Here is a 21,389-nt window from a genome sequence, read left to right as displayed (position 1 = left end):
AAAAAGATACAGTTTCTTTTGCCTCTGGGCCTGGGACCCTCGAGGCTCTGTTGTGCAGTGCCTGTGAGGTTAAGTTCAGAGCATAAACTGACACACCAGGCTCTGGGAAATGGCCCGTCTCTTCAAATAGCAGCCCAGCGGTGCCATAGGAGCCCCGCTGGGGCTTTGATTGGGGAAAACAAACAGAAATGGCACCGTGGGCCCTCGTGGCCCCACCACAGGACCAATTTAACTAGAAAACTCTAGCTCAACTGCTCTGGTGGAGGAAGCAAGATGAGCTCAACAATAGCCCCAAACTTTGGGGGGAAGGGGGACAAAACAAGCTGTTTGTCTCCTCAGCCCCTCCTCCGGGTTCCTTTTCTTACAGCAAGTGTGTTCTTGTAAAAACGATTAGATTGCAATTTGTATAACGTGGTGACCCCCAAATTCAGACGTTTCACCCCTTTTCTCTGGAAAGAATGTTAAGAATGCCTCTCGGCCTCTCACGGTGGGGGGCGCAAGGGGGGCGTGCAGAGCCTTGGCTGCCGCACAACTTGTGTGGGAAAGGGGCTGCCGCTTAGAGCCTCAGGCCAAGACAGGAGCAAGGGCCAGCTCTGTCACTATAGAGGGCCAGACAAAAAGTCCATTCCCTTCCAACTCCTGCGCACAAAGCCGGGGCCTCCAGGAGCCACTGAGGGCTGGGGGGCCTCCACCCCAGCCTCCCCGCAGCCTGACTCCAGCAATTCTCTCTTGACCCAGGGAAAGATAAAGACAGATGGGGCTGCCCCTGTGAGCCTGATGAATGAGACACAGGCCGGGGAGACCTGGCTGTGTGTGGCTTCCCCCAGGAGTCCCCAGAGTACCTGGGTAGGAAAAGCAAGTGGAGTGTGGCCTCATCCCAGGGACCCTTGAGGAGGGGATCAGGTGGGGGAATCAGATCTCCCTGGCCCATCCCAACCTGCTGCCCAGGCAACTCCACTGAAGCTGGAGGGAAATGGGATGACAGGAACTTCCTGACAGTCAGGGAGGAGGAAATTTAAATAAGGTACTTATACCACCCCCCATCCCCATCTTTGTGGGGACAGCTAATTAGAGGTAGGCACTGGCCTTGAAGACCCAGACGCCCTGTCTGGGAGAGGCCCTAAGCACCAGGCTGGAGTTAGGCACAGAGGGGCAGTCCCTGGAAGCCCCCCTCCACCCTACCCCCAGTCTGGGTCCTGCAGGCCAGGGAAGCTGGGTGACCTGCGTCACTGCCTTCCTCCCTCTGAGTTCCCTCATCCCGGCCTCCACACGCCTCCCTTGCCTGGCCCGCCTGAGCTCCCAGCACAAGCCGTGGCCCATAGAAAGTCCTCCTGTGCTAAACCGCCCTGAGGGCAGATAACCCTGGCTCTACCTCCTCACCCACATCTAAGAATGCCCATGGCCCTCACACCATTGACAGCCACTGTTAACACACTGGGCTCCTGATGATGCTCCTTGGAGGTTCTATGGGTATTCATTCCTGCATCTGTTTGGGTGTGAGGATACCCCATCTGGCACGTGCAACTGCAAAAATGCAACGATGGCTTTTGGTGAGAGGGTGGAAGGGTGGCAAACACCCCACCTTCCTACATCATCTCTGCCCCCAGGGGACAGATGGCCTGAGGGTATAAGCTGGACCCAACATGGTCACTAAGAAAATAGGAGGGTTCTGCTCCCTTCTTTCTTTCCACCCTCTCCTTCCCTTTCTTCCTTTCTTTGATCAATAACCATTTCCTGAGCACCTTCTGTATACGAGGCATTGTGCCTAATAGAAACTGCAGGGAGATGTGAGATGAGACTTTGAGGGAGACAGTCCCTTCTTCAAGGAGTTTTCAGTCCAGGGAGGGAGAGAAGTCTGTCATCTATCCACCTAACAATACAAGGGGAGGCTCAGTGGGTACCAGAAGAGAGATGAAAGAGTTTGATAAGGGGACAGATAAAAGAACATCTCTTCAGTGAGTGACAGGATCGTGACAGGCAGTGACAGGAGATGGGGGGGCAGCTCAGGTGAAGGGCCAGCAACAACAGAGGTGCAGGGCTGGGGCACCTGGCTTGGCTGGAGGCGTGGGTATGTGTGGGGCACAAGCTGGTGGGATCTGGCTTCCTGACCACGATGGGCCTCCGGGTGCTCACTGCTCAGCTGGCATGAGAGGAGGGAGTGGTTGTCCTCGTCCAGCCCCCTGGTGGGGAGGAGGGAGTCAAGGGGGCAGACAGGTCCCACATATAACCACAGAGTCCGTGGAGACCAGGAGAAGCCCACCGAAGCTTCGCCTACCCCAGTCCCATCAGGTGCACGGGAAGGGCCCTTTCCAAGCCACAGGTGTCTCACATGCATGCGTGTGCGCGTGCACAGCCCCAGCACCTGCCCATGCACACGTGTTCAGACACTGTGGCTCAAAGGCCAGGCAGCCGGGCAGCCCACTTTGTACTGCTAACAAGAGGACCGTAATTACAGGAAGGGGCAGCCAGGCAGATAAAAGGATACAAAATTTCAACATCTGTTGCCATAAAGGGATAAGGAGAAGTGAAACGCAAAGTATCAGTTTGGTGTCAGCAGGCAGAGAGCCAATTTCAAAGAGTTGGGGTGGGAGGACAGAGGGGACAAGAAAGAAAAAGGGAAGGGGTGGGGGGAGAAAGAAAGAAAGAAAGAGAAAGAAATTACAGGGTTCCTCAAAGAGGTAAAGAAAAAAGAAAATGAGAAAAGCTGTCAATAATACTTTCAAAGGAGAAGGCAGGTACTTTAAAGAGGGGCAATTCCCATAATCACCCCGACTGAGGGCCAGGCCCCCTGCCCCAGGTGGAGGTAGAGGGCGGGGGCAGAGACAAAGCCACACCTGGGTGGGATGGGCACTAATGGTGCCCTCAGAGCGGCTCAGCCTGCACTCAGGACACCAGTTCTTTCTGCAGACAGTTAGAAAGGGTTGCAGCCAGGCGCCCGTTGTCATTCCAAACACCATCAGATGCCGTGACATGTGTCTCCCGTGTTCAGTCCAGGGTTCCAAGATAAGTTCCCAGCCTGAAGGGAAGCTATACCAGGCCACATGGTGGCCATCAAGGGGGCCCTATGAATGCTCTAAGGTCACCAATTCCAGCCACAGGGGTGAGAAGCAGGGAGGGCTTCATGGTGGAGGTACTATTTATGCTGAAGAATGAGCAGGGTTTCAGTAGGCAGAGAGGGGGTATCCCAAGCACAGGGGTCAGCTAGAGCAAAAGCTCAGAGGGGAAAAATATAGGGTGTCTGTCAGAATATGTGAGAAGCTTCTTTGCCCCTACCTTTGCTGAGAAAGAGATTTAAGGGCTAAGGATGGAAATGGAGGAGTCATGGGGAACTGGGGATAATGCGGGCCTGAAGGGGAAGGGGAGATGAGGTGGGATTATGCAGGGGCCATGAATATGGTCACACACATACAGAGCAGTGCAGTACCTAGCCAAGGACTCAAATCCTCAATGCCCTAGGAGTAGCCAAGTTGCCAAAACCCACCCCTACTGACTTCCTTACCCAACAGTCCCCAGGCTGGCTTAGGACCACAGCTGGACCCACTATGACATCTCCAACGCTGAGATCACAGGCCTCTCCATCCTGGTGCCTGCCTCCCCACTGCCACTGGGGTTGCCCGTTGTGCCCTGGTCTCAGGGCACCAATAGTAGATCCAGCTCAAACGTACCTTGGCAGAAAAGGTAAAATCCACAGCAAGGGCAAACCCAGGGGAAGATCACTGGCTTGATGTGTTGTCAAGCCAGTCAGAACTGCCACCCACCACCGGGGTCTTCCAGCAGCAGAGGCGTGCCCCGCACAGATAACACCTTCCCTGGGGCTGAGCCAAGGGCCCTGATCAAATGCAGATGGAGAACACAAGATGGGCCTTAATTCCTCCAGACCCAAACTCAGTAACAGGATGGCTTTGGCACAGTTCCTCAGGGCCTAGCTAGGGATACTTTAGTGGTTGGCTATCTGCACAGTCTCTCAGGATAGAGCCCTTGGGGGCCAGGGACTGGGCCTGAATGCCATCTATCCTCGGAAACAGGAACACTCTAGCACGTCCAAATTGGGTGAAGGACTCTATCTTTCTTCCCATCTGATTTACACAGGTTAGAAATCCCCTGTCCTTTGACCTGTCCGCAGCTTTAGGAGAGAGAAGGGCAGGAAAGGAGGAAGGGAGAGGGTGACAGCCAAGTTCCTTACCATCTAGGCAATGGCTTTGTGCCCACGGGTGCTCTCAGACCTGTGTGCTCCAGCTAGCACCTCCCCATCCCTAGCCCAGAGGGAGAACAGAGTCTCCAGGAATCCTGATGAACAAAGGGCTGAGGGAGCCATGGTGACCTTGAAAGAGGTCTCCAGGCACTGTGAAAAGCAGCCTGAGGACCAGTACCGGGAGAGACACAGATAAGGGTGTGCTGGTGCCCAGCAGGCTGCCTCTGAGCCGCGTCCCAGCCCCCACCATCATCCCGAGAGCAGCCCCTGGAGGGGCGATGATGCTCTGAGCAAAACTGCCCCTCCAGTACTCCTCCCCCGCAAGTTGTAGCACACACATAAAAGAGAAAATCCCAGAACTCCTCAAGTTTCAGCGGTGACAGGTTAAAAGCAAAGAATCCACCCAGCACGGAACACCGCCCCGCAACTGAGTCCTGCCGACGATGTTGCTCCACCTTCCAGATTGGCCTGTCAGTCAGGCTTTGGCATTATTGAAAGATCAAACTCTGTCCTGCCTGTTCATTACCTTAATCCTATTTTCTACATGGCTTTATTATCTGCTTGGGCTTCTCTGGGAAAGACAGCTACAGACAGTCGTCCTGTCCATCCGTTTCCTCCCACCGAAAGCAGATGCCTCCACCAGGGCATCTTTCCCTCAGTCCCTGCACCACTGGTCGTCCAGGCTTCCCTGGGAATGGAAGAGATGTTTAAGCAAGGCCTGGCTCCTCAGTGGTGAGGAGGGGAGTCTGGGAGCTAGAGAGAAGGGAAAGCCAAGTGATGCCCAGGGCGGCCTTGCCTCAGGCTGGCGTAAGGGTGCAATGGCTATTGCCTGGCTTCAGTGAGAACTGAGGCCACAGCTGTCTTGTGCCCATTTTCATTCGGGTCCTTTCTGGGTTCTGTAAAGACCCAGTGTTTAGGGTTAGTGAGGTCTAGGGATTTCATAAGAGAATGCTGTTGAGGCAGCTGGTGCCTCAGAACGCCATTCTGACCATAAATCTGTGCCCAGAAGCATCCCTACCAAGGCAACCACGGGCAGAAGAGGCCGAAGATGACTCAACCTTCCAGATAAAGCTGGGTCACGGTGGGGTGGTGTACACCCTCCCTGCCCCAGCTTGTCCGCCATCCCAGGCCCAGATCAATATTGATGCCAAGCATAAGGTCCAGCTATGTGACTAAATAAAACTGACTTTCAGCAGAAATGCCCCTCTGCAACCTCAACGGTGAAAAAGCAAACAATCCAGTTAGAAATGGGCAAAAAACATGAGCAGACATTTCACCAAAGAGAATATACAGAAGGCAAATAAGCACAAGGAAACTTGTTCAACATCACTAGCTATTAGGGAAATTCAAATTAAAACCACAATTAAATAACACATCCATTAAAATAGCTAAAATAAAAAATAGTGACACTACCAGATGCTGTTGAGAATGTGAAGAAACTAGATCTCTCAGACACTGGGGTCAGAATATAAAGTGGTAAAGATACTCAAAATAGTCTGACAGGTAAAAAACTAAACACACACTTACTAATGACTCAGCAATTGTATTCCCCCGCATTAATCCCAGAAAACTGCAAATATATGTCCACACAAAAGCCTATACGCAAATGTTCATAGTAGCTTGATCTGCAATAGTCAGAAAATTGAGAACAACTCAAACATCCTTCAGTGGGTGGATGCTGGTCAATGGGGAAAGAAACTTTGGTACATCCATACCAGGGAATACTACTGAGCAATAAGAAATACAGCACGACTGACACATGAATCAACTTCTGTGGATCTCAAGGTAATTATGCTCAGTATATATAAAAAAAAAGCAAATCTCCAAATGTTAGATACATTATTTCATTTATATTACTTTTTAAATGACAGAGATGAAGAACACCTAAGTGGTTGCCAGGGGTTAGGGCAAGAAGGAGTGGAGGAGGGGAGGAGGATGGGTGCAACTATGAAGGGGTACATGAGGGGTCTCTGTGCTGATGGAACAAACAGTTATCTTGACTGTGGTAGCAGTTACATGACTCTACACATGGGATAAAACTGCAAAGAAATATGTACACACACACACACACATACCACACGAATAAGTACAATCAGATAAAGGTCTATGGACTGTACCAATGTCAACTTCCTAGACTTGATATTATGTAAGATGTTACACAGGTACCTTGCCTTCCTACTTTTGTAACTTCCTGTGAATCTATAATTATGTCAAAATGAAAGATTACGAAAACCCCAACAGAATGGCAGGTAATCAGATGGGAATGTGTCAAGCCTGCCAAGGCAGAGAACTGTGAACAAAAACTGGATATATTTTAACTGTTCTGTATTGTTGTTCTTACGGATCTGTAGGCCACTTCCAAAATTTCTTTATTTTAGAAAAATCATCTCTGAGGATAGATGGGATTTTCTATAGCCACATAGTCAGGCACTCCTTAGAGAAAAAGTATCATGCATCCAGACTTTTGTTGTTGTTATCATAAATTCTACATGAAATTATTTACCTATTATAAATTACTTCAACAGTCTCCTCAAGCTAACAAATGATTCCATGTGTGAAGGTGCCACAGCGGAGGCTGTCAGTGGGTTTTGGGGCAGGGTCCTTCCAGCATCCTCCTGGACCACTCGGCCAACTGAACCAGGGGCTGGCTCAGCCAGCTTTCCTCTGCTTCCCAACCGCTCCATCCCCGCCCACCCTGGAAGCCATGGTGGGCTCAGGAATCTCTTACCTGTTGAGGTCCCAGATTCTTAGGGGTGAGAAGTGCCCACAACAGGCTGTCCCTGTCACAAAGGAGCTGCCAAACAAAAGGAGAGCAGTTAGGTCTGGCTTGTCAGAACTTGTGGCGGAAATGGCTATACAATTGGAAGTGCTGTGCTCATTCTCCAGGGGATCATGGGGTTAAGCCAGGATGAGAGAAGCAGCCAAGAAAGCCATCAGAGAAGTTGTGGGAAAACCATATGGAAGCACAGTGAGGGCTGTAACCTCCCAGAGCTGCTTGGCCAGAGGACCCATGGATTCAATAGCTGAGTTTGCTGCTTAGACCTGGTTGGGTAGTCTCTGCCCACCATAAAAATGGATCTCTAGATGTACAACTGAGGCCAAGGGAGAGCAAGCCTGTTGGGCTTCGGTTGTATGAACACCAAGTTCACAATGCCACACCACAGAAATGGTCTCCTGGGAATAGGTTGCTGGGTGCCAGAAGGGGATGCCCTGGTCAGAGGTGAGGGAGGCTGGGGGGCTTTACCGAAGGTTTTAAGAGCTGGGGGAATATGGTAACATGGTACACGCACCAGGCAGGTATAAGGCACCAAACTGAGAAAAGGCGAACTATGAAAGGTGGGTAACAACGTGAAAAGGTGAGGGTGGGAAAGTAGGGAATGTGAGGGGCCAGGCAGCCAGGACTGCTGTGGAGTGGGATAGGAGTCAGACAGAGTTTAAAGCATAATGACAGACACTGCCAAGAGGCAGGAGAGAAGGAACACTCAGTATTTCCCAGAGTCTCTCTTAAACCCCTAAAAAGTTCAACATATACAATCTGCAGAGTTTCATTTTAAGTGGAGGCCCAAACCCAGTGAGAAGAAATCTGTGCAATGAGCCAGGCTGGCCATAGTGCTAGGACTAGAACTTGAACCCACACGCCAGACCACTCCTTTGTTAGAGGATTTGGAAGGGGTTGGGAGGGGGAGCCTGCAGGAACCCTGGGCTTGAAAATCTAAACTGGAACAAGAGAGCTGAAAGCAGTTATGTCACTCAGGAGCCCTGGGGCAGGGAAGGGCCATGTCCCTACACGTCTGGGCATGGGGGGAGGAACAGGACATACTAATGACATGTTAGCAATGTGGGACAGCAGTCCATTGGCCCTGGCCTTGCCCAGCACCTGTGGCTCTCTGATCCCAAGCACGTCCGTGGGGAGGTGGATTTCCGCAGTCGGGGCTCTGAGAAGCCGATGGCTTTGGCTTGGCGGGGGGTTGGCCTGCTAGTTGCTGATGGGGAGATGTTAGGGCAGGCATTGGCCAAGCCACTGATTTACAATCAAAATTGCAGGGCAGGGATCTATGTTTCAACCCCAGGCTGACAAAAAGGCCACATGAACCACCCTGGAGCATCCATGCCTCAAGTCAAGACTTCTCTAGGGACATGCTCGGTCTTCCCAGCTTCCTCTCAACCCACAGGCATGCCAGCAGCCACTAAACTACAGTGACATGCTAAAACAGTCATTCCATCATGCCCCAAGTGACTCCCAGCCTGGGAAGCAGCCACTGGACACTGAAGCCCCAAACTACAAAGCCAGCTGTTATCCTCACTTCCCTCCCCCACCAACATTTTTCTCTTGAGGGTAATCCATTAATAACTGGTAAAGCCAATTACTTTGGGTTGGAAACATAATAGCCACTTAGAAATCATTCGAGCGGGCAATTGGGCTCTCCAGACTTTTGAGGAGTAGGGGGCCAGGTGAGGGGCGCCAGCACAGACATACAGACAACTCTTAAGGAGGCCTATGGCAGGCCTCTGACAGGCAACAGGCCTAACTTAGCGCCAAGGTAAGTCAATGGAGAGAGATGGGAGGCACCTGTAAGCTGAATCCCTGCCGCTCCCACAGCTCTGAGCCCCAGCAGGCCGGGCCGGGGACTCCTGCCCTCTGTCCCTGCCCACCCGGCCTGGCCCCGGCCCTCTGCCTCCAGGAGGAGGGCCTTTCCTGATTGCCTGGACATGACGGCCATGAACATTTCTTTCCAAAAGCTGCCCTTTTCCCTTGCTTAACCATGTGAAGCAGGGAGGAGGAACAGGAGGGAGAGTAGAGAGTCTCCCTGGCATCTGAGGGCTTAAGGGTTTAATCAAATATAACACTCAGTAAAAAAAAAAAAAAAAAAAAAAAAACCATGTATGCAACAGTCAAGCAGATTTGGAGCCAGGTTCTGCTTGGAACGTTCACCAAGTCTCACATCCAAACCACAGGGACTGTCCAGGGACAGGGATGACAAACCTGTGCTGAACAGGCAGAGGCAGGAGCTGCTGGCTGCTTGGTGGCTTGACTGGCCTTCCTCTTAAGTCCTGCCACACCCTGATCTCACCTTCATGAGACAAATGGTATTTGGGGGGTTATCTTCCCATATTCATTTTGAGATCATGGACTGTCTGGTGGCTCTTGTGTACTCCAGTGCCCAGCACGGCGCCTGGCCCCAAAGAGATGCCCCAAACAAACCTGTGGGCCTCAACTGAAAGGGCCTTCCAGAGCTCACAGCCAACAAGGCTGGGCAAGCTAGTCACACGAGCTGTGAGGGGGGGGTCCCTCTGCTTCTTAGAGAAGTAATTCCCAAATCACCAGACTCAGACCTGAATGACACATGACACAGTCATACATCGTTGGAACAGTGAAGTCCCTCATAAGCAGTGCAACCAGATAACAGATGAGAAGTACCAGCAATACCTAAAAATGTCAACACACGCATAGACACACATGCTCTCACACAAGTGCATGCACTCTCTCACCCTGAGGGTCTAAAAGTCATTCTGACTCCACAAACTCTACTCTTTTTTGGACCAGAAAGCCCTTATCAGAAGCCAGCCTTCTACAATTTCTGGTCTGGGATCCAGTCCCAGACCCTGCCCAGATCCCCAACCTACCGTACTGGCCTCCTGGCCCCAACTCAGGCAAACGTGGCATCACAGAGATCATCATCAGGCCCAAGAAGTAGACGTAGGAGCCCTCACATCAGAGAGACCAGGAGAGTTAGGGGTTCTGGTACTCAAGTTGAGGAATAGAAAATAGCAAGATACAGAACAGAGGAGAGGAAAGTACGAAGGAAAATTAGTTGGGTGTGGGCACGGTGAATAGAAGGTTGACCCTGCTGCCTCTGCCTTAGTTTGGACCCTCTTAATTACATTAGGAATTGACTGAGCACTTGCTGCGTGCCAGGTTCTTTTTTTTTTTTTTTTTTTGCGGTACGCGGGCCTCTCACTGTTGTGGCGTCTCCCGTTGCGGAGCGCAGGCTCCGGACGCGCAGGCTCAGCGCCCATGGCTCACGGGCCCAGCCGCTCTGCGGCATGTGGGTTCTTCCCAGACCGGGGCACGAACCTGTGTCCCCTGCATCAGCAGGTGGACTCTCAACCACTGCGCCACCAGGTAAGCCCCTCCCCTTTTTTTTTTAATAGGCTCTCAGCCATTTTACTTAAAAAAATTTTTTTTTAACTTATTTAGTTTTGGCTGCGCTGGGTCTTCGTTGCTGCGCACGGGCTTTCTCTAATTGCGGCGAGTGGGGACTACTCTTCCTGGCGGTGAGCAGGCTTCTCACTGCGGTGGCTTCTCTTGTTGCGGAGTGTGGGCTCTAGGCACGTGGGCTTCAGTAGTCGTGGCTCGCAGGCTCTAGAGCTCAGGCTCAGTAGTTGTGGCACACGGGCTTAGTTGCTCCGTGGCATGTAGGATCTTCCTGGACCAGGGCTCGAACCCATGTCCCCTGCATTGGCAGGCGGATTCTTAACCACTGCGCCACCAGGGAAGCCCTCGTGCCAGGTTCTGAGCAAGTGTTTCAAAAGCATTTCCCTGTCTAATCCTTGTAACTCTATGTAGCAGGTGCCACTCTCCCTATTTGACAGACGAGGACACTGAGACACAGAAAGGTAACGTAGCTTGCTCTAGCTCACGTAGCGAGCAACTAGTAGGACCAGAATTTGAACCCAGTTAGTCTTAATTCCAGAGCCCAGGTGATTTTACACCCCGTGCCCCATAAGTTCTCTCCCTAGCACCTAGTATCATGCCTGACACATACTGAAAACTCAAATGCTTACTGAATGAACAAATGGACAAGTGAACAAACGACTCCACCTGGAAGAAGAAAGGAGTGACTGTGGGGCTCTGAGGAGGGGCAGCAGAAGGGGCGTGCTCGGCAGCTGTGCCCCGTGGCTGGCCTGGAGCTGCCCAGCTGGCCCAGGCCCCAGCCGCCTCTGAGCTGGGGCTGACACACTTTGGCAAGAGAGGCCACCAGAGCTGTCACATCATTCACCAACATGCCCATCAAGGGTATTCAGTTCTCTTCAACCCGCATTGGCATTTTAATTACTGTTGGGTAAACTAATTTGTACAAATGAAGGCCGGGCTGCCTAATAGAATATGCAAGCTCTCTGACCTCTGACAGGCACTGACACGAGATACAAAGGCCGCCGAGGAAGGCTTTTTATCTGAGCCTTATTACTCTCTATTACTCCAATTAGTCAGGCTCCAGTGCTCCTAATTGGAGGAAAAATTGCAATTAAATCAATTTTTGATGGGCTGCAAGTGGGCTCCCGAACCGCCCTGCTTGTGAAACACTGATATTATAGCAGCAAAGGTCACAGGCTTCATCGGCACCTGGGGACCCCCGAATTCCCTCGGCCCCCTCCTAAAATGCCTCAAGGAAACCTCTGCCCCTCCATCGGCTCGGCCAGCAAGGGTGGGAAGGAGAGAGTCATTAGAACATGTCAGGTCTCATCGCTGTTGCCGCCATCTGCTAACCTGCGCCATTGACATCATTATAGCGGCTAAGTCCCAAAGCATGAATGCAGTGCGAAGGTCACACAAACTCACTGGGTGAGGAGAGGCCAGTAGCAGAAGTGCAAGTGACAGCACTGTGAGGGAGGGACCAGTGGAGTGGGAACAGGAGGTCAACAGAAGTCGGGAAGAGGAGAGACATAGTCCAGGGCAGGTGAAGGGTGAGGCAGCCAGTTCCTAAGATCCAGCCAACAGGGCACCCCAAGCCACCCAAGGGGAAGGAAAATAGATGTACTTGGGGAGGAAAAAAAAGAAAGACAAAAGAATCTTGTTCTTACTAGCAAACATCCCACCTCGCAGTGGGGAAATATACACCTGAATGCTGTCCACAGACCAGAAGGCTGAGAGTCACATCCGTGATGGGGGCAGGAGCACACTGTGGGGCCTACCATCTATATGGCAGTGCCTGCCTGTGACGGCTGGGGAGGGAGTGCACAGAACTAAAGCTTAAGAGCAGGGAGGGGAAGGTAAACACAACTTCGTTCATCAAACTAAAGGATAACAAGACCAAGAAGCCTATCTGAAGCTTGAATGAGTAAAGTTTAAGGCAAATGAAAAGAAGTTCCATTTCACATAGCAACTGGCATACCACTACCTCAAAGAGATGGTGCAGACAGAAAATATAAATTCAAAAGAAGGTTAGCCAACTTCATGGGTGATTGAATCAAAATGGATTAAAAGGGAAAGAATGATGTGCCTTGTCTTCAAGGGGTCAAGACCAAAAACATGTTGAATAAATGATGGTCCATCTACTTAATGGAATATTACACAAACATTTAAAATGATGTTCCCAAAGAATATAGACAAGATGTTTATGATACTATTATAAGAAAAAAAAGTAGGGTACAAACAGCATCAACAGAACTATTTTAAGAATAGCTTGTGAGGGGAAGGTAAACACAACTTTGTTCATAAAACTAAAGAATAATAAGACCAATTTTTTTTAATTACAAAGGAGGCAAGAATATAAAATGGGGGAAAGGACAGTCTCTTCAATAAATAGTGTTGAGAAAACTGGACAGCTACTTGCAAAAGAATGAAACTAGACTATCCTATACTATACACAAAAATTAACTCAAAATGGATTAAAGACTTGAATGTGAGATCTGAAACCATAAAACTCCTAGAAGAAAACATAGGCCATAAGCTCCTTGACACCAGTCTTAGCAATAATTTTTTGGATCTGACTCCAAAACAAAAGCAACAAAAGCAAAAATAAACAAGTGGGACCACATCAAACTAACAAGCTTCTACACAGCAAAGGAAATCATCAACAAAATGAGAAGGCAACCTACTGAATAGGAGAAAATATTTGCAAAGCATACATCCAATAAGGGGTTAATATCCCAAATATATAATTTTGGATATATATTTATATTATATATATTACATATATATAAAGTTGCAATTTTGGAGATATATATATAGAGAGAGAGAGAGCGAGAGAGAGAGAGAGAGAGAGAGTTGTAATTTTACAACTCAATTGCAAAAACCAAAGAATCTGATTAGAAAATGGGCAGAGGACCTGAACAGACATTTTTCCAAAGCAGACATAGAGATGGCCAACAGGCACATGAAAAGATGCTAAACATCGCTAATCATCAGGGAAACGCAAATCCAAACCACAATGAGATATCACTTCACACCTGTTAGGATGGCTATTATCAAAAAGACAAGAGATAACCAGTGCTGGTGAGGGTATGGAGAAAAGGGAACCCTCGTGCACTGTTTGTGGGAATGTAAATTGGTGCAGCCACTATGGAAAACAGTGTGGAGTTTTCTCAAAACAATGAAAAATAGAACTACTATATGATCAAGTAATTCCCTTCTGAGTATTTATTTTTTAAAAACACAAAAATACTAATTTGAAAAGATATATGCACCCTCATGTTCACTGAAGCCTTATTTACAATAGCCAAGACATAGAAACAACCTAAGCATGCCTTGGTGCATAAATGGATAAAGAAGATGTGGTATCCATATATACAACAGAACACTACTCAGCCATAAAAAAAATATGGAATCTTGCCATTTGTGACATGGATGGGTCTTGAGGTATTATGCTAAGTGACATAAGTCAGGCAGAGAAAGACAAATACTATATGATTTCACTTATATGTGGAATGTATAAAAAGCAAGTGAACAAACAAATCAAATCAAAACAAAACAAAATGAAAAACCAAGTTCATAGATACAAGGAACAGACTGGTAGTTGCCAAAGGGGAGGAGGTAGGGGATGGGAGAAATGGGTGAAGGGGGCCAAAAGGTACAAACTTCCAGTTATAAAATAAGTCATGGGGAGGTAATGTGCAGCATGGTGACCATAGTTAATAACACTGTGTTGCACATCTGAAAGTTGCTAAGAGAGTAAACCTTAAAAGTTCTCATCAAGAAAAAAATTCTTGTAACTATGTGAGATGACGGATGGTAACTAGACTTATTGTAGTGATCATTTTGCACTGTATACTAATATCAAATCATTGTGTTGTACATGTGAAACTAATATAATGTTACACCTCAATTAAAAAAACAGCCTGGGTGTAGAAAAGGAAAGAGTGGAAGGAAACACACTAAAAAGCTTTAAGTGACTGTGTTTGGGCAACAGAGTGATTAGCAATTCTTTCTTCTTTTAAATTTTATTTTCCAAATCTTCTTTAATGAGCATGTGCTACTTTTTAAAGGGAAAAGCATATTATTTACATCTTGTGAGAGAAAACACAACATAACCAGACATTCCCGCCCGCTGACTCACGGCCAAGAACAAGTGGACCCGATAATGAGCTGCCTGCTGGAGCAGGTGTCAGCAATAGTGGTCCTGGCATACCTTGGGCTGAAGCTTTGGGATGGACCAGTAGCCTAAGGTTAGGACAGGAAGCGCCAGATCAGAAAGGAGGGATCTTTCTCCCAATTAGGTGCCGGCCAGTAGAGAGCAAGACTGACTCCTGATTCCCACAGCGGGCAGAGGCCTGGAACACCTGTCCCAGTGTCCGTCTGTCTGCCTGCCTGTTTTGTCTGTCTGTCTGTCTGTCTGTCTGTCTGTCTGTCTCTCTCTCTCTCTCTCACACACACACACACACACACACACACACACACACACACACAAAACCCAGGCCCCTCTCAGGGGATGGCCCCTCATCAGGACAGGATGGTGCAAGTAAGCCACCTAAAACGTCAGGCTCTGGAAAGAATGTCCAGAGGCTGGGCCTCCCAAGGCTCACCCTCCTACTGCAACTCTAACAAACAAGGGCAACAAAGCAGGCTTTCTGCTGCCCCACAGAGGAGTACAGTTCAACAGCTGGGAAATTCCTCTATAGAAACACAAAATGTTCACTTTCCATTTCAACCAGTGGTAAAAGGGCAGCCTGGCCAAGCATATAAGACCCTGGCCCAGGCTAAACAGGTGGAGGCTTGATGTAGCGGCTGCTCTTCCCAAATAAACCAATTCCACTCAAGAAGCAGAAACTTAAGGACCTCCCTGCTGGTTCAGTGGTTAAGAATCTGCCTTCCAATGCAAGGGATGCAGGTTCGATCCCTGGTTGAGGAAATAAGATCCCACATGCCGCGGGGCAACTAAGCCCACATGCCACAACTAGAGAAGCCGACGCACTGCAACTAGAGAAGCTCGCATGCCACAACAAAGACCCAGCACAGCCAAAAATAAATAAATCATTAAAAAAATAGAAACTTAGAAACTTGAGCAATGGAAGGGCAGAGTTAATAAAGAGAAAAAATTAACTACATTAAAAACAAAGTCTCACAGTACAATGGAGTAACATAAGTTCATTCAATCTATTGAATTTAACAAGATATGCTGGAGAAGAGTTTCTACACTCTATTTTCCATCTATATGGCCTCTAAACACAAGCTTCATCCACTCCCAAGAAGAAGAAATGGCAATATGTTCCAGTGCTAAAGGAAAAACTGACCGGGTCAGACTTCCTGAGAAATGATGAACATTGCTTCACAAAACTATGTACCTAACAAGAGGCATGGAAAAAGAAGAAATACATATGGTCTTTATTTGCAGACACTATAACTGTCTACCTAGAAAATCCAAAAGACTCAACTAAAACTATTGCAACAAATTCCAGAGTAGGATGAGGTGGAGGGCATGCTGTGGATGATAGTGGAAAGGAGTGCGGCCTCAGGACTGCTGTCTCTGCCACCCAGTAACTATGTGATGTTGCATGAGCAATTTAACTGGGCTCTAAAGCCCAGTTTCTTTATCTATAAAACAGAAATAATATTAGGATCTAGGCACAGGCTTACTGTGAAACTTATATGAGATAAGATGCTTAAAGCAGTGTATGGCACACAGCAAGTACCCACAGATGTGAGCTGCTATACACAGCAATCACCAACCAAAATGAAATCAGAAATCCATTCACAAAAAAGAATTACTTCAGGCTTCCCTGGTGGTGCAGTGGTTGAGAGTCCACCTGCCGATGCAGGGGACACAGGTTCGTGCCCCGGTCCGGGAAGATCCCACATGCCGCGGAGCGGCTGGGCCCGTGAGCCATGGCCGCTGAGCCTGCGCGTCCAGAGCCTGTGCTCCACAACGGGAGAGGCCACAACAGTGAGAGGCCCGCGTACCGCAAAAAAAAAAAAAAAGAATTACTTCTTTACAATTTCTTTGTAAAATAGCCAAGAATAAATCTAACGAAAAAAAACAAAAACAAACAAAAAACCAAGACAGCCCCATATGAAAATACTCTGCTATATCCTTTACTAATGGACACAGAATTGCTGCATAAGTGGAAAGATATATCATGTTCCTGGATGGGAAGCCTCAAGATTATAACTGTCAGTTCTCCCCTAATTAATCTATAAATTCAATACAGTCCCAACCAAACAAGATTTTTTACTTAATCAGTTGATTCTAAAATTCATCTGGAAGAGAAAGTGCACAGAAGAGCCAAGAAATATTTTTACAAGAACAATGAGAATCAAGTCACTTGACCATGTTATCAATACTAGAATAGACAAATAGATCAATGGATCAGAATAAAGAATCCAGAGTCATACCCATATATTTGTAGGGTATCAGCAGATCCTAAATGTGGCATTTAAAGACAGTGGATGAAGGGACTTCCCTGGTGGTCCAGTGGTTAAGACTCCATGCTCCCAATGCAGAGGGTGGGGGTTCGATCCCTGGTCAGAGAACTAGATCCCTCATGCCACGACGAAGAGCCCACACGCCGCAACTAAAGATCCCACATGCTGCAACTAAGACCCGGTGCAGCCAAATAAATAAATATCTATTAAAAAAAATAATAAAGACAGTGGATGAAAGATGAACTAATCAATAAATGGTATAGAAACCATAGGACACACATTTGGAAAAAATAAAATTAGAGCCCTACCTCAGAGCAGACATCAATTCCAGATGGATTAAGGACATAAACATTTTTTAAAACTACACAGAAAACCCATAAACGTGTTAGAAGAAAATACAGGAAAATAGTTTTACAATCTTGAAGTAGGATAGACATTCATAAGACAAAACAAAACTCTGAAGCCATAGGGCAAAGATGACAGAACTAACCTCCAAATTACAAAAACTTCTACACAGCAGCAGACACTGTAAACAACAGGCTGAAAGGAATCACCAAATATATGTAGTAGTCAAAAGATTAACACCCAGAACATATAAAGATATCCTATAAATCACAGGGGAAAAAGTAGATGAATGAGCAAAAATTTTCAGTAAGTAATTTATAGAAAAAAATATATACCTGGCCAAAAAAAACACATGAAGTAATGTTAAACCTCCTAGTAATCAAAAAACTGCAAATCAGAAAACAATGAAAAATAACTGCGAACACATAGAGCATTTACCACATACCAGGTACTGTTCTAATCACTTTATATAATTAGTTCATTTAACCCTCAAAACATTCCTACAGGGACTTCCCTGGTGGTCCCGTGGTTAAGACGCCATGCTTCCACTGCAGGGGGCACGGGTTCAATCCCTGGTCTGGTAACTAAGATCCTGCATGCCATGCAGGGTGGCAAAAAAAAAAAAATTCTACATATTTGATGATATTTTTCTAGGTATGATAATGGTATTATAATTCCATTTTAAAAGCATCACTATCTTTTAGAATATACACTGAAATATTTATTTATATGCCTGATATCTGCTACAACATAATATGGGAAGGGAGTGTGTGGGCAGTACTGATGAAACAAAATTGGCCAAGAGTTGATAATTATTCTACTTTTGCGTATTTTGAATTTTTCCATAATAAAAAAAAATTTTTTAAGTCACTATGAGGTATGTACTACCACTATCATCCCCCTTTTACAGATGAGGAAATTGAGGAATAGAGAGGTTAAGTAACTCTCTAAGGTCACACAACTAGCATGTGGGAAGACTCATGATTTGACCTCAGCCAGCTGGGCTCTAGAGTCCAGTTCTTAATCACTATTCTATACTCACTCCCAAAGTTAGATATCATTTTTTACCCTCTAGAGAAACAAAAAAATTTATTTTTAAAAACCTGATATTATCCAGTACTGATAAGTGTAAGAGGAAATAGGTATTTATATACTTTGTTTGTGGGGTATATAATCTGATATAATCCAACTGGAGGGCAATTTGGCAGCATCTAAAAACTTTTAAATGTACTTACCCCTCAATCCAGCAAGTTTTTTCTAAGTATCTTTCCTAGAAAAATATCTGACTATATGTACAAATAGGCAAGCACACAGATGCTTCCTGAGGCACTGTTGGTAATAGCAAACCACTGAAAACAGCCTAAGTGTCCATCAACAGCATGATGGCTAAGTAAATGATGGTGCATCTATATTATTCTGAATTAGAATGCAGCAGTAAAAAGAATGTGTTCTGACAGCAAAGGACCTCTAAGCCACATGGGTCCCATAGGAAGAATTCAAGTTGCAGAACGAATGCATATTGTGAGCCTAAAACAAAGCAAAACCATGTATTTGTGTGTACAGATACACACACACACTCATGAAATTATATGATGTCTGATGTTCACTTCAAATTAAAAGATCTGGAGTGACACATACAGACTTCCTACAAAAAAGGGGTAGGACGGGGGGAGGGGCCACAGGAAGCTGAAGAGAATTTTAATTTTATATTCTCATATATATTTATATAATTCTATATAATTTATATATTTTTAAACTGAACTTTTTACAATTGGAACATATTTATATATTACTTATCTAAAAAATAAAACAAAATAGAAAATGAGAAATTAAAAGGAGGATGGTAATAAGAATTTCATTTTTAAGTTGCCTGAAAGAAGAGTTGGGGACTTCCCTGGTGGCGCAGTGGTTAAGAATCCGCCTGCCAATGCAGGGGACATGGGTTCGAGCCCTGGTCCGGGAAGATCCCACGTGCCGCGGAGCAACTAAGCCCGTGCGCCACAACTACTGAAGCCTGCGTGCTTAGAGCCCGTGCTCCATACCGAGAGAAGCCACTGCAATGAGAAGCCCGTGCACCGCAACCAAGAGTCGCCCTCACTCAACACAACTAGAGAAAGCCCGCGCACAGCAACGAAGACCCAACGCAGCCATAAATAAATTAAATAAAATAAAAAGAAAGAAGGGCTGCATATCACTGGCACCTGAATTCAACATGATTCCGAATCTCACACAAACCACACAGTCTCATGGCTCCCTCCTGAACCTGGCTGACACCCTTTGACAGAGACCCTTCACCTGGAGGGCTTCTGAGTGATTAAGGTCTAGAAACGGTTGCCTATGAGAACTCCAGTTTCATCCCTGCTCTTGTAGTATGTACTCCCTAAACTTCTGCTTCACAACCACTCTCTCTGTAAAGAGGTTAACAACCAGTTTCTTCAAACGGGTGAGCTACTGAGCTCTGATGGGAGCCCATCAGGGGTCGAAGGCACGGCTTACCCCACCACGGTGCCCTGTACTAGGTACTCATGACTGCTGCTGCTCTGGCTAGCTAAGCACAAAATATATTTCCAACTTCAAGACGAATCCACTTTTTCCTTTTAGACAGTCCATTTTGTCATCATAGTAGTGGTCACGCCCAAGGCCTGGGTCATCAGGCTGCTAATGTCTTCTCCTGGGCATGGGTGGCCCACATGGTCTGGTGTTACTGGGGAGACTGAGGCCAGACAAGCTCTGGTGTTTTTTCAGGTTTCTTGATGAACATCAGTGGCTGGTATTTGAATAGGGGCATGAGATGGAAGGAAGACAAGAACCACTAGAACCAACTGTGGCCCTATAAACAGAAAGGAAAGTAGAGCTCAGCTGGACAGATGCACAGATAACCCAGATACTAACTCAACAATTAATTTTAAAATCTGATTCTTCCTAAACATGCCCACATGAACAAACCACAGAGGGACCCTGAGATTCAGACCTGATCCAGATTTGGGCAGGAGCATTAAGTGTTTATAACACAAATAGAGAAGAGAGATGAGGACATGTCAAAGAGGACTCTGTGTGACCTACGATCCTGAGGTCCTATGTCCCTGACCCACTGTCACATTTAAGCCCAGCAATGGAGTTCCCTAGAGAGTGACTGGCCTGGCTCTTACTTTTATTCTCAACATTACATAAGCACCAATCTAGGGTATTTTCATGTGGCAAGCATCAAAGTATAATCAAGACCTTCTAGAATGAGATTCTCTCTGAGGAATCAAAGGGCAGGAGAGCCCACCCACACTACCCACTCCCTGACTGCATGGCCTTCCTCATCCACTGGCCTCATAGCTCTGACAGGGTTTAAAGGGAAAGAGGCCCTGATGACTTTCCAAAAAGAAGCCCACGGTGACATCAAGCAAGCTGAAAAAAGGGAGGCAGAGGGTGTGAGTGTTGACCTATGGATTCACCACCACCATGTGCATCCCTGGATCACTTCTCTTCCATCAAAACAGGGGGAGGAGAAGGGGAGATGAAGCTCTGTACTCCTCAACCTGGTCTGCTAGCTGTGGCATTTTCCACCTTACCCTGAAGGCTATTAGTGGTAGAGGAGTGATCAAGGAGAGGGAAGGGGGTGCCATGGAAGCTGATAGGCCAGGAGGGCCTGCTATGCATCATAAATTATACACAACAGGGCTATAAAAGTGGGATCCATGAAAAGAAGAAAGGAAAAGAGAAGAAAGGAGAGGACTATGTCTATGTACACAGTAGGAAAAACCGAGCCCTCAAGAAAGAAGGTCTCTATCGTAGAGGAGGACCACCAGCTTGGTGTGAAAATTCAACAAATAACTCTCGTGTCAACTCCTTCCCTGTCATGATAGACATCAAAGGCCCCAGAGTCCTCATGCTGGCACAGACTGAGGCTTACTGTACAAGGGGAAGTGGAAAAATCATACAGCTGGAGATAGCAGAAAAGTAAGAATACTGAGGTCCTTTCCTGCAAGACTTCCATTACAGGGCTTCTCAGGAAGGCGAAGTTCCAAGAAACTTCCTTGTTTCCAGATTAGTTGGCAGCACCAGGAATCCTGAACTTGAACTTTGTTTCTCCCCAAGATTTCCTGCCCTCTCGATAACGGCACTGAGGAGGAGAGAGGCAGGAGTCTCTGTGTTCCATCCTGTTCTGCTGGAGTCCTGGAGCCTAATGCAGGCCACCTGCTAGTCATTTTCCTCTGGAGGAGGCCCAGCCAGGTCAGGTCTGTGCCATCCCAGGACTTGGCTCCAGTCTCTCTCTGCCCCACT

At 47.1% G+C, this 21,389-nt stretch overlaps 1 protein-coding gene across 1 annotated transcript in view; it reads right to left on the bottom strand.

Moving 5' to 3' along the window:
* The window catches only part of FBXW4 (F-box and WD repeat domain containing 4), an 80,503-nt gene that overhangs the window by 3,776 nt on the left and 55,338 nt on the right, over positions 1-21,389 (bottom strand). Inside the window, exon 6 of the mRNA XM_082854907.1 lies at positions 6,921-6,986. Coding sequence (XP_082711033.1) covers positions 6,921-6,986 — 66 coding nt within the window. The remainder of the gene's footprint in view (positions 1-6,920; positions 6,987-21,389) is intronic.

Source organism: Leucopleurus acutus (genome assembly GCF_964270905.1).
Source record: "Leucopleurus acutus genome assembly, chromosome: 14".
Lineage (NCBI taxonomy): Eukaryota > Metazoa > Chordata > Mammalia > Artiodactyla > Delphinidae > Leucopleurus > Leucopleurus acutus.
The sequence above is the reverse complement of the archived record's forward strand: the minus strand, read 5'-3'. Positions and strand labels throughout refer to the sequence as shown.